At 38.5% G+C, this 18,626-nt stretch overlaps 1 protein-coding gene across 1 annotated transcript; it reads right to left on the bottom strand.

Annotated features, from left to right (window-relative positions):
* Positions 1-1,058: 1,058 nt before the first annotated feature.
* On the bottom strand, positions 1,059-3,143 carry LOC307170534 (phospholipase A and acyltransferase 1-like; the record flags this gene model as incomplete). The annotated part of the gene is made up of 4 exons (XM_079891658.1): positions 1,059-1,241; positions 1,344-1,522; positions 1,826-1,880; positions 3,033-3,143. The coding sequence occupies 4 exons, from the start codon at positions 3,141-3,143 to the stop codon at positions 1,059-1,061; spliced, it is 528 nt and encodes a 175-aa protein (XP_079747784.1).
* Between the last annotated feature and the right edge of the window lie 15,483 nt (positions 3,144-18,626).

The following is an 18,626-nucleotide window of genomic DNA, read 5'->3' as shown; positions in this document are numbered from 1 at the left end:
TCAGCCGCTCCAGCAATGGACGCAACCCGGAAAAACTATCGGTGTGGATTTTTGCCAATAATGATAGTTCCGCTAAACTGACAAATCGGTGGACCTCTAATTTAGACAACGGACATTTTTCACCAATTTCTTCAACAAAAACGTGTACGTTGTTTGTCGATTTCAAATGTTCTTACGTCACAGGAAAAGCACGCTGTGATTGGTGGTTTTACATGTCGATCTACAGTGGTCCCCAATCAGCTTCTCATCTCTTATACACACATTTTGCACAACAGTTCACACAGTTCAGACAAATGCAAATCTTTCCCTTCCTTTTGTAATCGAGACCCTATATTTAGTGGATTTCTGCTGCTGGCCACTCAAGCCAGAAGCCAGTGTTCAGCCAAAATAATGTAGGCTATTTCATCTTTTGTTTCTTATGGCTGACCTGACCAGACTCACACCAAAGTTCAGCCCAATGCTATTTCACACAAGGGTGTTAAAACATGATGCCAGGAGCAAACCAGAAGTGCCTCAACACGTCACATTACAAGAACGTTTTATAAAAAACATTGTCATCTCAGGCCTAAATGATATCCTCACAACATTTTACGAATGTTGATCTGATAATGTTCCTCCTCTGTTATTATGGAACATTGTGCTAATGTTTTATTGAGAACATTGAATAATCTGTTATCTCAACAACATTCCCAAAACATCCTCAGAATGTTACAGTTAAAACATTATATCTTAGTTTACGTTTAACCTTGTAGGAACATTATTTGAAATGAGAAAACATCTTAAAACATTCTTTGAACGATTCTGATTCATTTGTAGGGAATGTTAGCCAAATTCTGAGAAGGTTCCCTGCTAGCTGGCATGTCCATGGCGAGAGGTTCACCGAGCTGGTGTGCAAGGAAGAAGCCAATCGGTAGTTTAAAAGAAGTGCATTTTTAACTATCCCACTGGCTGCTTTAAAACACCTCTCAAAGTGACATAAAAACCTGTTGTAAAAGTTATTTTTATTTATTTATTTATTAGATCATATTTCTTGCTAAATTGAAGAGATTTTTGTACAATCAAGACAAATCACCTTTAATATGACTGAAAAAAGCAAAACATTCACAGTGGTGCAGTGGAGGGGGAATGCAGATTGAAGAAATGATTAAAAATGTCATATTGGTCGAAAGAAAGGAAGATGCACAGAAGTTATCTGCCATTTCGTGGTTAAAGTTTGATTGGGTATTGAGAACAGTATCTGCCTGCAAAAAAGAGAAAAGACCAATATAAGGCAGTTAGCTGATGTTCCATGTGCAGGATACCTTATTATATAGTATTGTGCTAATTTCAGATTTTAAATTTACCTGTACTGATATGGGTTTCCCGTAGCAAACAAATGTGGCTAGGTGCTCACAGTTGTTGTTGAGTACTCCGTATTTTCCGTGGCCATCACGCAAAATCTGTTGAACAGCTGCTTCCATCTTCTCTACAGGTTGTGGTTTTAATCCCGTAATCTTATCCAATTGATTGCTGACTTTGCCACCTGTCCACGAACTGCTCTGAGACTCGAAGGTGAGATCCAAATGCAGCTTTTATTATGGGCGTAATCCAAAGTACAGACAATGGGTCAAAACACAGGCAGGCAGTCCAAACAAACAAACAAACAAAACAGGCAGGGGTCAGAGGCAAGAGAGTAATCCAGGGAACAGGCAAGAAATCCAAAAACCAAGAGACAGGAAACCAGGGAAAATGCTCAGAGATGCAGTGTGACACAAACATGATAGTCTGGTGTGGAGTGCCCTCTGGTGGCTCTCAAGGGCATTCCAGCTGGTGACCGTTACACCACCAGGCTGGAGCAGACCTTGCTTCACAGTGGCTCCTGCTTTACTGTGAGGTCCCCTTTTTTTAACCTAAAGGAAATATTTAACCGTCAAAGCCAAACTGTTTCCCCCATACCTAGCTTGATCCAGTAAAAACCCAGCTGGGTAATTGTATGTAAAAATATGAATGTGATATAACTAACAATTAAAATTCATGAGTTTACTGCGTTTTGAATTATGGGTGGCACTTCCGGTTTGGGGAACTTTCATTCAAAAAGACTGAAACAAATCGTTTAAAATCATACGGTTGCCCTACAAATAAAGCGTATCCGTCAGTTTGACTCAATGAGCTATCAGTTTTCTTTCATGTTTTATTTAAGAATAACATGAGAATAACGTTACACTTGGTATTTTAACGTGACTTGTTATAACAAGAATGTCTATGGCAAGAGCTCTTTCAGTCACTGCTTTCTTTTCCTCATGATTATTTTATTTTTTCCCTTTGAATTTCACTGTAATAGTATGAAAAAGGACAATATGCAGCACATTTGTGGTCTGTTCTCCCGATTTAATTTACGATATATGCCATTATAATTCACTGGAATGCACGAAGAATCTCTCGTTTTTTTCTCCCCAAATCCTCACGTCTCTTTCCGGGTTTGTTTTCACAGGTAAATACAATTTATTATCTGTCAAAATGACTGAAATCACTTTGAAACAGTATCACACAATGCTGAAGTAAATATATATATATTTTTATTAAGGCAACGTATGTTACATAACGTCCGATTTTGCTGTGGAAAGATTTGCGCTTTTGGGGTTATTCGTGGTCCGTCGAAAGTACCTTGTTGATGCTTTTACACTTTTAAATGTCCTTTTAATGTTCAATGGTTGAAGGGTGAGTAGAATAATGTAATTTCATTGTACAAAGTTTACAAATATATATTATTGCGTCCATAGAGCTAGTCTTTCACTGATTGTTTACAGCTTAACGGAAGTTACACCCATAATTCGTGCAAAGCATCATGGGGCGCAGGAATAATGTGGATAGAGGCTGAAAATAAGATAAATGACCCTTTTTCAGTAGCTGAAACATAGACATTAACAAAAGTGCAGAATGAGTGTATCAGTGTTCTTGTAAAGTTTTTTAAAAGTATTCAAGAAGCAGTTTTAGTAAGACAGAAGCTAGTCAGAGATAGGAAACCATGATTTGAAGTTTCTACAGAGAATCACTGTACCTGTAAACTCGACCACCATATCTTGTCCCTTTTCATTCTTCCCAGTGTACACCGCCCAGTGTGTGTACACACCACGAGAGTATGAAATGAGGTCTCCAAATTTCATGGCCTCGAAAAAAAAAAACTTTTGGCAAATATACAGTACTGAACGAAATCCTATCAACTTGTACTTCCATGTAGGATGAACACATAATAGCAGGTTTATTCCAAACTGAAAATAAAGTCTAAGGCCGGCTACACACTGGCTGCGTGGCGTGAACAGTTTCTGTTGCGTGGCGTTTTCTATGTGTTTGCACACCAGAAACGTGTCTGACGCGGCGCTGCTGCTGCTAGGTGACGTACAGGCTATCTCGGGAGAGTTGTGGAAGGCCTATAGAGGGTTTTCAATCCGGAAGTCGGCCATATTGGAGGCACTGAACGTAAACAATGCCACTGAACTGAACGGACTCGCAAATTTGGCTTATTATTGCTGCTGAAAAATGGTTGTGTTTTGGTCTGTACTAATCGATCGCACCGAGAAAAAACATTTGGAGTTCTACAGACTTGAAGAGTGCAAAAAACTGATGAAAGAAGGCGTTTGAGGTTGAGAGAGGCACAGCACATAAATATATAGCCTACTGATTCAGTAAAGACAACGTCGGCAGTATTGACGGCAAAAAAAGCTACAGAATATTTTGTATTTTGCAATATTTGAAAATTGATAATTATTATTATAATTTTTTTTTAAATTACTTTTATATCTGCATTTATGTCAAAACCTAGAGACTTTCAAACATCAAAATGTCATTTATTAATATGTATTCGTGTAAAAATGACACAAACATCTTTTCCTCTTCTATTTCGGCTGGAAAAGCTTCCAACAGGCTTGCGTGTCGCGTGAAGAATAGGCGTCGGTTCTATTTCTAGCATGTATGTGTTTTCCGCGCGGCTCTTGCAGGCAGTGTGCTAGCTCTAACCTGTTAACATGGGAGCCGAAATAAAAACGGACACGCCACGTAGCCAGTGTGTCGCCGTTACATTACCATAGTAACTTTTCACTGAGCTTGTATAGTATAGGAAAAACATAACATATCTTAGTTTTAAGTTTGAAAACTTAAAGTAACTTAAAAACTTAAACTGAGTAATGCTGAAGATATTGCTATAAACTAAAGCAACTCCTCCCACTTTAAACAGTAGTTCTGAGAAAAGCTGTGGGTTATTGACTGAAAAAGATTCCAATGACAAAGCATTTGAAAACCGTTTGAGTGTTACCATTAAAGTGCTTTATTGTGTTGGAATCTGTCTACATGATTTTTTTGAGTACATTCGCGTAACTGTCCTTTCAGAAACACTTTTTTGTCAATGTTCCACAATGAACTCCTGGATAAAATGTAGCTCTAGTAATTCAGTTATGCTAACTGAAATTAAAAAAAATATATAAAAACAATAAACATTTTATTCATCAGAAAATATTGACACCAGGTAGGCCTACTTAGGGCACACACTTTAACACTATTTACTTGTGTTGCCTCTTTCACAGTTTTGTTCCTGGAAATCAAAGCCAATTGAAGATTAAGAAACAAGTTTGCTGTGTGTGTGTGTGTGTGTGAGTGCTGTGCTCACAGTGAGGTTTTTACAGCTAAAATATAGAACGAGCTTGTCTGTGAGTGTGTGTGTGTGTGTGTGTGTGTGTGTGTGTGTGTGTGTGTGTGTGTAAAAATAAAGTGGTTCTATATATGTTTATATTAGCTTTATTACTCTTTTTGTGAAGAAAAGGTGCATACTTGTGAGTGTGTAGCAGAAGAGTAGACAAGCTTTGGGACACACTATCACGTCATACAATAGCGTATTTAACGGTTGCTCTCTGTCGCATCCTGTCACTGTAAACTGGCCTGTCAATCATCCTGTCACTGTAAACTGGCCTGTCAATCATCCTGTCACTGTAAACTGGCCTGTCAATCATCCTGTCACTGTAAACTGGCCTGTCAATCATCCTGTCACTGTAAACTGGCCTGTCAATCATCCTGTCACTGTAAACTGGCCTGTCAATCATCCTGTCACTGTAAACTGGCCTGTCAATCATCCTGTCACTGTAAACTGGCCTGTCAATCATCCTGTCACTGTCAACGGCCTGTCAATCATCCTGTCACTGTAAACGGACCTGTCAATCATCCTGTCACTGTAAGCTGGCCTGTCAATAAACTGGCCTGTCAATCATCCTGTCACTGTAAACTGACCTGTCAATAAACTGGCCTGTCAATCATCCTGTCACTGTAAACTGGCCTGTCAATCATCCTGTCACTGTAAACTGGCCTGTCAATCATCCTGTCACTGTAAACTGGCCTGTCAATCATCCTGTCACTGTAAACTGGCCTGTCAATCATCCTGTCACTGTAAGCTGGCCTGTCAATCATCCTGTCACTGTAAACTGGCCTGTCAATCATCCTGTCACTGTAAACTGACCTGTCAATCATCCTGTCACTGTAAACTGGCCTGTCAATCATCCTGTCACTGTAAACGGACCTGTCAATCATCCTGTCACTGTAAGCTGGCCTGTCAATAAACTGGCCTGTCAATCATCCTGTCACTGTAAACTGACCTGTCAATAAACTGGCCTGTCAATCATCCTGTCACTGTAAACTGGCCTGTCAATCATCCTGTCACTGTAAACTGACCTGTCAATCATCCTGTCACTGTAAACTGCCCTGTCAATCATCCTGTCACTGTAAGCTGGCCTGTCAATCATCCTGTCACTGTAAACTGGCCTGTCAATCATCCTGTCACTGTAAGCTGGCCTGTCAATCATCCTGTCACTGTAAGCTGGCCTGTCAATCATCCTGTATGGTCTGTATGATCTACCCTGAACATAGATTTGAGGGGGAGGGGAATTCAGAGATATAATATAAGTTGATGATATAAGTTTGGGCAAGGCGGTGTCCTGTACTCTTTCTTTGAGGTCTTCTCTCCAGGGGTGTGTTTTATTGTTTTATTGCAGGGGGTTTTGAGCTCAGCTTTTGTCTTAGCAGGACAATCAAGTCTTACTCTTTGTACAGGATTCATTTCCAGGTATAACCACATAAATGTGCCTTTGGCTCTCATTCATTTTGTCAACTATATTCTAAATAAACTATATACATATATATTTATTCTGTCCTCACATTCTTCCTTTAGTTCCCTCTCAGTGACATATCTGAATGAAAGGCTCATTATGAAATAATGTTAGTTTCATCAGAATTTCAGCAGTTAGTTGATTATTAGGCTACTCTTGACAGAGCTGGTTTGGTTTCTGAGAGACACAACGGATAGGATAAGGCTATAACCTAATAAGCCTATATATAAATAATAAATATTATTAATAATCTATTAATCAATGATCTGTCTAATAATGTCTAAGAATATAATAATTACATGTAGGCTATATCAAGCTCTGATAATTTATGGAATATTTATATTAATAGAAACTAATACATTATCCAAATAAAAAACAAAACAAAACCCCTAATATGCCTATACATACCCCTTTAGCACCACAGTCCACCCATGGGCACAACTGGAGAAGGCAGGGGTGTCATGGTCATGGATGTCCTGGATGTGGTTGACTAAACTTTTCCATTTGGCCTCCATGACCGCTGGGTTGCCATCTGGGGTTGAGGCTGCAGTCCAATAGAGGTGATTCACTATAGCAGGCCTCCACAACTGTAGTTGGTCACACTCTTTTGAAGCTGCATCCAATGCCTTCCCCAGACCTGTTTTAGAACAAATGGTATTAATTGATATGCACTAACAAAAACTGCTTCAAGGTTCCAACAATGGATACATACTTTTGGCAATGTGCCACACATCAAAATAATGCCGTGTCCCTTCAGGGCTCAGCTGCTCTCTCACCCATTTGGCAACCTAAGGAGAAATAAACAAACTTTTGTGGATGATTGACCTGTGTGGCCCTCATTGCATCAGCAAACCACAAACATCCAGCTTCAGTGCAATTCAGATATTTACATTCTATACTGCATTTTTATTGTAAATACCTGGCGATGACGGTCCGTGATCAGCGTTGCCAAATGCAGGTCCTTTCCCCTCAGCAGGCTAACACTGCGCTTAAGCCCTTCAAGCTCACACCATGAGCTGTTGGGGACCTCTGAGCTCTGCAACATGACATAACACTGTAAGTGTAGAATACTGGTGTTGTTGAAGGAGGCGTCAATGAACCGACGCGTTGCTGGTCCAGGCATTATGATACACTGTACTCTAGTTAGGCAATACACAATAAAGCTCTATGCATCGTTGTACTAGTGGAAAGATGTTATATTAAGATACAATCAGTTTACCAAATTGCAGAGTTCAGTTCTTTGTCTAATAACATCAGGTTTACCTGAACAAGCTGAACATCCACCACCTTGTTCACTCTGTCCTCTATCAGAGAGTAGGATCCATACTTCGCACAGTGCCCAGGAGAATCTGACCTGGAATTAATTACAAATTTGAATTATGTTTCAAGTTTTTAATAACCAAGGGTCTGTAAAGACAATCCACCATGTCATCTGCAAATGCCAACTAAAGCCACCCTACATGATAACAAATAACAAAATCAAAACGTGCAACTGGTCTATGAGCTCTCACACTGGTTTACCTGCAGTCACCAGCAAGAACTAGCCCGCCATCCATTGCCCGTAGGTCACTAAAATTCTTTGCTTGATCGTTTTGCCAGGCCTGAACGATTACAGGGATGGTGTAACGGCGGCCAAACAGAGTCAACATTCTTAATGTCTGGGTGGCCAAACATCCAGTGAAATGAATGGCCCCACTTAACAGGAGGTTGCAGGTCGGCATGTTCCTGTGGAGCATTGGCTGGTTTTGCCAGAAACGGTGGTAGCCACATGATGCACAGACCTAGATACAGTGCTATGCATAAGTTTAGACACCCATACTAAAGTTGACTAAAAAGAGGAATAAAAAATCATCTTTTGGAAACTGAACTTAATGCCTTAATTTAAAAAAATTAGGAAAAATCCAACCTTTAAGGACACCAATTTTCTTTGTGAATGAATAATGTATCGTAAATAAATAAATGTTCTTCCTTAAAATACATGGTGCATAAGTGAGTACACCCCTATGTTAAATTCCCATAGAGGCAGGCAGATTTTTATTTTTAAGTATTTTTTTTTATTATTTTTTTTAGGATACTATGCATCCTGATAAAGTTCCCTTGGCCTTTGGAATTAAAATAGCCCCACATCATCACATAGCCTTCACCATACCTAGAGATTGGCATAGTTTTATTTCAGTTAGCCTAATAGCTGGTTTGATTTGCATTGAGAGATGATCTTATGGAAAGTACCCCATGCCGATCTCTAGGTATGGTGAAGGCTATGTGATGATGTGGGGCTATTTTAACTCCAGAGGCCAAGGGAACTTTATCAGGATGCATAGTATCCTGGATCCATGAAGTAACTGGCCTTTAAAAATAAAAATCTGCCTGCCTCTATGGGAATTTAACATAGGGGTGTCCAAACTTATGCACCCTGTATTTTAAGGAAGAACATTTATTTATTTATGATACATTATTCATTCACAAAGAAAATTGGTGTCCTTAAAGGTTGGATTTTTCCTAATTTTTTAAATTAAGGCATTAAGTTCAATTTCCAAAAGATGATTTTTTATTCCTCTTTTTAGTCAACTTTAGCATGGGTGTCTAAACTTATGCATAGCACTGTATGTATAAAAAAAAAAAAAAAAAATCAACAGTATATCAGGATTCAATATAGATTAAGTACTGTACATTACTGGTCAAAGGTTTCATGTTTTCAATGAAACACACATGACCAATACAGTATAACACTCAAATATGATGCCATCACAAACCAACAGACTAAAGCCAGCCTGGTACATACATTGTAAATTAACTGGCAAGACAGTCAGAGCTATCAGATTGTAATTAGATATTCTGATTTTCTAATCAGATGGCCTGCTGCGTAAACAAAACCGTACCTGCTTGATCTTAACAAAAGTTCCTTCCTGCTGCACGATGCTACTATCTGACCTCTCACAACAGGCCGGACAGATGGCAAAAAGGCCCATCAGCTCCTCTTGGCAAACAATGAATTTGTCAATGCCACTACAACAACAAAAAATTAGGGGGGGGAGGGAGTCATTCAAACTACCAAAGCTACAGTACACAAAAAAATGAGCATTCAAAATGGTCTATGTTGGTTTTAAATTATCTCACTTGTGGTGGGGGTCACACGTGTAAGGTGGCTCCTCATCAAACAAGTCCTCCTCATCCTCCTCATGCATCGGCTCTTCGGGCACCCACGATAAGTCACTGATGACAGAGGCATTATCATCATCTTCATCTGTCCTAGTGATCATCTTCAGGACTAGTGAGGGGAGTGGAGGTTTGTGGGCTGAATGACGTCTGTGTGCCCACGCTGACCATCTTGGGCTTCAGGTTAACCTGCACAGCTGTGGAGAGGCAGTAAACATACCCAAACATGTGACAATCATGGCAAATCTAAGCGGCTATGTTTTGGTGTAGGCTATGTATTAATTTAATCAATGTGTATGGAAATGTCCTGCTTGCATAGATACTGGCAATGTTTTAGACAGAATATCTACCCCTTAAAATACCCAAGATTTACCGTGAGACCATCGGGGGGGCTTCAAATAACACTGCGTCCCAGCGTCAGAAGTGGAGGAGGGCAAGGGCTGATCCCCGGTATCGACACTCTCCACAGTGTCTACACTGTCCACCGTCTCCTGCTGTGAGGCGTCTGTCAACATCTTGCGAAAACAAAGATAAAAAAGGGTCAGTGAAATTGCAAGGGTGTAGTGGTGAAATAAGAGGTGGGTACACTATGAATACTTCGATCAGTGATTCGCAACCAAGGGTACACGAGCACATTGCAGGGGTACATGGAAACATTTAATCATTTATTTTCAACTTGGAAGTACTGAGAATTATTTACTTATCATCTTTGAAATTCCAAAATCAAAACAGTGTGAGTGGGTGAGAAAAAGGCTAAGAGGGTACACAAGAGAAAAAAGGTTGGGAACCACTGACTTAGATTACAGTACAGTGGACCCTGATATGCGCTACGCAATGTTTTAAAAAATACATGAAAGACATTCAGAACATATTTGAGATGTTGAAGGTTACTGTTAAATGTTTACACCAATACTAGTGGTAATAGATGTCTAGAGTACATGTGGTGCATAAACTCTATGAGGTAGTGAATTTACTGAGAGGTAGCTAAACTCTGAAGTGAGAAGTGGATAAACTGTTTCTGACATTTCAGCGGTGGGTAAACTGCGTTTACTTGCGTTTAGCCTCCACTACAGCCCTGGCGACACGGTCACGGTCAAATATATGTGAAAGAGAACCGTAGCAGTCTAACACAAAACGCAAACACACTATTGTGAATGCCGCTTGATGATTGATCATCACCACTGATCCAAACACTAGCCATGAAGCTTTCATGACGATATGGACATTTACTTCAGGGCAATTTTGTTTTGGCTCATATTCGTGAATCACGAAATATGCTCTTCTAATGTCAGAGTGATCATGCTTGTAGTGGAGGCTGTGTCAAAGGGAACACGGTATGCAAAATACACACAGAGCTAGCTAACACGCAGCTTGTAAACATTAACGTTAGCATGATGCTTACCGTGGCAATATTTCGCTTGCGGCAGACGGTGTCTCTCGATCTCGGGACAGGGCAAGCAGAGAGGCGGCGGTAGGAATTAATTTAGCCATCCTCTCACTCTTTAAACCAAGTGCGATCATCTTAGCATCCCCTGAGTGGTAATCCTCCTCTTTGAAATGCTCGCTGCATATTCTCGAGTAGGCGGTGACAGAGCTAGCTGAAAAATCCAAGTGGTACTCGATGCAGAGCCAAATGGGAGGAGCTAGAGCTCCAGCTCCTCCCCTCGCTGGATTTAGTGGGCGGGGCCGCGCATGCGCAGGTTAACTTTCTCGCTATCAAAGAGTTACGTCACGATCTTTTCCCGCAGCGTTGCATTCCGGGAAGGCGCCGCCATTTTAGGTGGTAACTCTATCAGTTGCCATGGTTACTTCTACAGTGAGGCCAAGATAAATAGCAAAAGAGAGAGAAAAGATCAGCTTGATATGCGTTTGCATTTTAGCGATATGCCACAGTTTCTTGGGAAGATATGGAGAAGGAAAAAGCTTAAAGAAACGGCCTATCACGTTAATGACGTAGCCTACGACATTGCCAGAATGTACGATCTGTCCGCACACAGCAGGTCCAAAATGCACATCCAATATCAGATTTATTTCCACATATAAATAAACCCCAGGCAAAATTAATCAGTGAGGCCCTATTTTTAAATATATTTTATATAGTCCTATAATGTTTTTTATATAGGCTAATATATTAAAATGTATATTTGTTAATAGGCTATCTTCATAATTAAACAAAAACACATCTAACAGAACATAACCTGAGTTGTTCATTTTTTACAATATGTTCTTATTTATTTATTTATTTATTTATTTATTTCATTAACGAAATATCAATCTTCGTCTTTATAACAGAAGATACAAAAATCTTCAAGATACAGTATAACGGATTATCACCTTATAATCAGTCCTTTGTGGAATAAGGCCTAATGCTATATAGAAATAGCCTTTTATAGCATCTTAATTTAAACTTTATTTTGTTATTAGGTTATTAAAATGCTAACTCGTCTATCTAATGTAATGTAAAGAGCTGGATACTAATACTTAAATAGGCTTTATGTCATTAGATAAGGCCATCTAATTTGATTAGAGTTGATAGGCTAAATGAATGACTAACGTTAAAAATATTTAGTCTAAGCAATGACTAATATCGCACGTTAATCAATCCTGGGTGCAGTTCAAGCATCAAGCACCGGCAAAAGTAGGCTAATGATAAATGAGTCTGAAAAAAATAACGAAGCATTTTCATTATGTATTAATAGGCTGCGTACAGTATCATAACACTGAACAACTCAACAGAAATCTGGGGTAGCCTACAGTGTCTCAACTCTCCCCCACTGGCCACCCCGCACATTTCTTTTGCAATTACCTTGCATGACACAATACCATGAAATATGCCAGTTTTTAGAGCACAGAATAGTCTAACGTTTGATGCATCCGTTGTTCAAATTACAGGGGACACAATATGCACGTGCACAGTAAAAATTTAACATGAATGTCCATTGGGGGCTATTGCTTGAACGTAGAAGTAGCCTATGATAAAGACATGATAGCCTATAGCCTATAGGATCGAGCTGTATGATGCATTTGCACAATGATAACATAAAAACAGTTACCAATAGGCTACTCTGCTCATTTCGTTATTTCAGGTTAGAAGCCAACAGGAAGAATTTCCATCGGAGTAACCCCGGCCACAGCTGACAACCCCAGACCCAGACCCAGACCAGACCCCTCCCCAACACACACACACACACACACACACACACTCACCCTCACCTCTACAATTGTTCAGTTAAAATAAATCTTTGTTCCTTACAATTTCTCACTTGTCTTCTTTGGCTGTTTTCTTTTGGTAAAAAAAGTAAAAAAAAAATATTTTATTTTTTTAGTCCCATAAACCATAAAAGTCCCATAAACGTTCCGAAAGGCCGCTGTTGGTCCTGTGAACGTCCTTTTGAACGTCCGGAGGAGGACGGGGACGTTCGGGGGGACGTTCGCACAGGCCATTTAGGGGACGTTCTGGGGACCTTTTTTTGTTAGCTGGGTAGCACCTCCATCCCCAGCATCAGCAGCACCACCTCCATCCCCAGCATCAGCAGCACCACCTCCATCCCCAGCACCACCTCCATCCCCAGCATCCCCAGCACCACCTCCATCCCCAGCATCAGCAGCACCTCCATCCCCAGCACCACCTCCATCCCCAGCATCCCCAGCACCACCTCCATCCCCAGCATCCCCAGCACCACCTCCATCCCCAGCATCAGCAGCACCACCTCCATCCAGGCACGCTGGAAGCTGTTTCATGCGAGCGGGGCTGAGGGCTGGGTTGGAAAATATGTGACGTCATTATGTTTATTTATTTATTAGTTTATTTAACAGGGATAATGCAGTATAACATTGCTACAATTTCATGCAGCCGATGCTCTACATATAGGCTTCTAGCCGGAGGCTAATTTGCAGCCCCAGTCCCTGGTTGGGCTAAAAAAAAACTAAAAAAACAAATGAAATAAAATAAAATAAAATAAACAACTAAGACTATGTACAACCATCAATGTTCACATATCTGCTTTTGTTTGAACCACTTTTTCAGTTTTGTTTGAAAAATATTCAACTGTTGAACTGTTCAATGTTGTGGCTGACAAGACATGAAATTTCTCTGTATTGTATATGTGTTGTAGCCATTAAAGAAAACATTTTAGTTTCATATTTATGTTTAAATATTGTAGACTAATGTTTTTTTTTTTATTTAATCAATGTTGATTATGAAAGTGAGCATATGCAGCATGAGAAAGAATGATACATCATGAGATTTATCAATATGTCTGGAGACATGATTTTGAACACTTCATTAAGTTTTCTTTTGTAGAAAGACTCTTTTTAAAATATTTTCGTTTTGTATAAATTGTATCTCAATTTTGATCAATGTTTTATCAACCAATTGCCTGTATTTAATAAATAAGAATAGGGCCTATATAAATATATAGCAGACAATAAGGCGTCGGCACAATTACTTGCATTGCACGTGAACTGGAGGGCGCCGAAACTCAGCTTGTGCATCACAGATTTGAGAAATAAAGGCTATCTATTATAGGAAGCTTGAAATGTCTACTTTTAAACGAAAATACTTTTAAACGAAAGAAATAGGCTACACTATGATTATGCAGTCCATATGAAATGTGCATTTCACATGCATTTCTCTCTGGCGTTCATGGCGAGTCTGCATCGCCAACTTCATCTTTGCAGCGACACAGAAAACACCAGTTTATTAATAAACAATTAAATGTCTCCTTGCTATTTTTGACACATTCATACTTTTGCCGGTTCTTTGTGGCAAGCTTTATGCGTGCGTGCGGTCGTGCGCTTGAGTGCGGCTAATTATGTACACGCTCATTATCCTGTATATAGCCTATTTAAGTAATAAAATTAATATAAAGGGGCGATTTGTCCACTAATGGCTTAAATGAACAACTACTAGTCGACTAGGAAAAAACTTTAGTCGGAGGCAGCCCTTATTCCACATATTTTCGAACCAGCAGGACATTCGGGTTGAGTGAGCGACCCTGAGCGGAATGAGCGAGCAAGCGGAATATTCAGAAGTGCTCTCCGCTCACGTGCTCTGCCTCTGATCGGAACAAAGCATAATAGTCCATGAGCCAGGGCCCCAAATTTGGTCCATCGGTATCAACGGGGGGGCAAATGCTATCATTGTTTTTTGGCAAGGTATACACCCCTAGTATTAGAAAAATCACGATAGCAGTGCAGCGGTGGTAGCGAAATCACTTTTTTGAGCTCATGAAGTTACTAACCCCCTAAAATAAATTCCGTTTTTGAAATCTGGTGTATATCTGGTTTAGGCTCATGCTAGGGATATTGTCAATATTCTATAATATGGTGCTTGGTATCGCTGGAAAGGGGACCTTTTAGGCTTTCATTTATGCCCAGTATTGAATCTGCCTGACAAACACAGAGGTCACAAGACTTCTTTAAACCAGAAATAACACACATTTTTTCACAATTTCCGCCTAAACTGTATGCTTTCTTTTATCCCTGTGGCATGAAAGAACACCACGGACACAAAACTCAACAACTTCAATACTCAAGGCACTCTGATGACTCAGAAAATGTATAATATACCCATACTATTTATTTGTGAGAGCCTTAAATTAGACTTGTGCAGCCAGCACAAGTCTTCAAAATAGAATAGAGCCAATAGAATGGACAAACAGAATACCCTATTAGTCCAGGGCCAAATGGCCTATTTATTCATGTACAGTTGTAATAAAAAGTAATTGTTTCAATGGTGTTGTCAACATAACACTTGTAAGTGGTTTAACAAAATGTTTCTATCGTGTATTTTGATATTCACCCACTTTCAGTTAGAATGTCAGAATGTAGCTCATGCACGGAATGTTGATGGATTTTGAAAGTTTGACAAGGTTTTGTCAGTTTTGTGAAAAGATTGTTGGTTCAGTTGACTGGTTATAACAACACTATCAACTATGCCATCTTCAATCAACTTCCATTGAGTTCCAGGGGTATTAAATGTAAGTACAAAATACTTTTTCTCTTGTGCTTGTGAATTGGTGGGGGATAGTAGCAGAATAGTAGCAGTAGCTAATGTAGGCTAGGCCATTTGGCCCTGGACTAATAGGGTATTCTGTTTGTCGGGGGGGGGGGGGGGGGGGGGTGGCAGCAGCATGTGTCCAAATTTCAATCTTAACCATTCTATTTCATCAGAAACAATCTGAAAACAGGGCTTTAAGTGTAAAATACCGAACTTGTCCTTTAATTTAGCTTAAAAACTTTTACATAGGAGTCTTAGCTTAAGAGCGATTTGGGGCCAATCTGAGAGCAACTCTGAGCAAGGAAAAGACAAAAACTTTCATCTTAGTGAGGAGGCGGGGCTGACCCCGTTGCTATGTATGACACAATCTTTTGAAGACTGTGATTGGCTGGTTGTCCAAAAAGGAAAAAAAGAGTGATTTTAAGTATAGGGTCTATTCTAAGCCTTCACTTTGAAATTGCATGCGACTACATTACACACTGCTGCAATGTTGCATTTTCCCAGTTGCCAAATATAGTAATGTAGTGATTACTTATTACTTACTTATTACGCTGTGTCGGAGATGTTAGCGCGTCTCTAAGATCAGTCACAAACATGATCCCTGCTCGATCTAATCTATAGCATCTTATTAACTCACTGTCATCCATTGTCTGCAACACATTTTTTCTCCCTCTTCATCTTTCTGCCATGTTCTCCTCTGCTAAAGAAACTCTTCAGCCTCTGAAAAGTCCTCGTCCGTACTCCTTACAATTTTGACCTTAAGACCTCTTTTAAGGGTTAAGATGCTTTCTGAATAATTTTTTTCTTTACTGGGATTTTTTCTTTAATTTTAAGAGTAAACGCCCACATTTCTAAGAATTTTCTTAGAATTTTGTCACTAGGAGCTACTCATTGCATTAAGATTCTTTATGAATACCCAGGTATATTTGGCCTGTACTTGAACTCAATCTTTTGATCCAGATATACTTAAAAGAATAATTAAGAATTCAAAGTATACTTGTCTTGTAGTTGTGTTAACTCTTTTGATTGAGTAGTCAATTAAATATACTTTTTTTTTTACATAGTTTTTCATATACAGTCTTATGAAACTTACATTGTTTGAAAATATTGATTAGAATATTGATATAAAACAGATATGTTTCTAATTCTGCATATCTGAATTTTTGTGTAGGCTAGTCCACTGGTAGTGTATAGCAATTTACTCTAATTCTACTTTTTTGTTTAAAATGTTGCCTTTCTTTATGAAACTTACTGTCATTCAAGTGTTGATTAAAAAAGGATGCATGAAGCTAATAAAATGTTTTTAAAATTAAAGTACAGTTAAAGGTATATTTTTAAGTGCAAAAATAATATATAAATAGTAAACTATAAGTATAATGTTATGTTCACTTAAAGAAAACTTACAAGTATACTTGCAGTATAAACTACAAAACTAGTAGTTTACTGAGAGTACACATCAGTTTGTACTTTCATAAACTAAAAAATGTACTACTTGTATTAAAATAGTAAACTACTAGTATACTTATAAGTTCACTTGTAGGACAGATGCATTACAAATGAGAAACCTAGTTGTGTACTTAGTTTACTACTCTTACAAATACTAAAAATACTAAAAGTGGGCCAATTTAGTCCCAAGCAGCATTGAAATAGTACACAAGTTTACTACAAGTACACATTGATATTAGTATACTTACTACATAAAGTATACTTAAAAAATATACTTGAAAATTACTTAAGTATACTTCATAAAATGAACATGAAGACATGCACTTTTATGATAAAGAGATGCACTTTTATGATGAAGAGATGCACTTTTATAATGGATAGATGCACTTTTATGATGAAGAGATGCACTTTTATAATGGATAGATGCACTTTTATGATGGACAGATGCACTTTTATGAGGATAGATGCACTTTTATGATGGACAGATGCTCTTTTATGATGGAGAGATGCACTTTTATGATGAAGAGATGCACTTTTATGATGGATAGATGCACTTTTATGATGGATAGATGCACTTTTATGATGGATAGATGCACTTTTATGATGAAGAGATGCACTTTTATAATGGATAGATGCACTTTTATGATGGATAGATGCACTTTTATGATGGATAGATGCACTTTTATGATGAAGAGATGCACTTTTATGATGGACATATGCTCTTTTATGATGGATATATGCACTTTTATAATTGATACATGCACATTTATGATGGATAGATGCACTTTTATGATGGATAGATGCACTTTTATGATGGAGAGATGGACTTTTATGATGGATAGATGCACTTTTATGATGGACAGATGCTCTTTTATAATGGATATATGCACTTTTATGATGGAGAGATGGACTTTTATGATGGATAGATGCACTTTTATGATGGACAGATGCTCTTATAATGGATATATGCACTTTTATGATGGATAGATGCACTTTTATAATGGATAGATGCACTTTTATGATGGATATATGCACTTTTATAATGGATAGATGCACATTTATGATGGATAGATGCACTTTTATGATGATGGAGAGATGGACTTTTATGATGGAGAGATGGACTTATGATGGAGAGATGGACTTTTATGATGGACAGATGCACTTTTATAATGGATATATGCACTTTTATGATGGATAGATGCTCTTTTATAATGGATCTATGCTCTTTTATAATGGATAGATGCACTTTTATAATGGATAGATGGACTTTTATGATGGATAGATGGACTTTTATGATGGAGAGATGGACTTTTATGATGGATAGATGCACATTTATGATGGATAGATGCACTTTTATGATGGATAGATGCACTTTTATGATGGATAGATGCACTTTTATGATGGAGAGATGGACTTTTATGATGGATAGATGCTCTTTTATAATGGATAGATGCACTTTTATGATGTACAGATGCTCTTTTATAATGGATAGATGCACTTTTATGATGGATAGATGCACTTTTATGATGGATAGATGCACTTTTATAATGGATAGATGCACTTTTATGATGGACAGATGCTCTTTTATAATGGATAGATGCACTTTTATGATGGACAGATGCTCTTTTATAATGGATAGATGCATTTTTATGATGGATAGATGCACTTTTATGATGATATATGCACTTTTATGATGGATAGATGCACTTTTATGATGGATAGATGCACTTTTATGATGGACAGATGCTCTTTTATAATGGATAGATGCACTTTTATGATGGACAGATGCTCTTTTATAATGGATAGTTGCACTTTTATAATGGATAGACATTCCAATAATAGATTTTTACAGTGATTGATTCCTGCCGGTTCCATAATGAGACTGGCTGCACAAGTCT

Source organism: Squalius cephalus (assembly GCF_949319135.1).
Source record: "Squalius cephalus genome assembly, chromosome: 13".
Classification (NCBI taxonomy): domain Eukaryota; kingdom Metazoa; phylum Chordata; class Actinopteri; order Cypriniformes; family Leuciscidae; genus Squalius; species Squalius cephalus.
The sequence above is the reverse complement of the archived record's forward strand: the minus strand, read 5'-3'. Positions and strand labels throughout refer to the sequence as shown.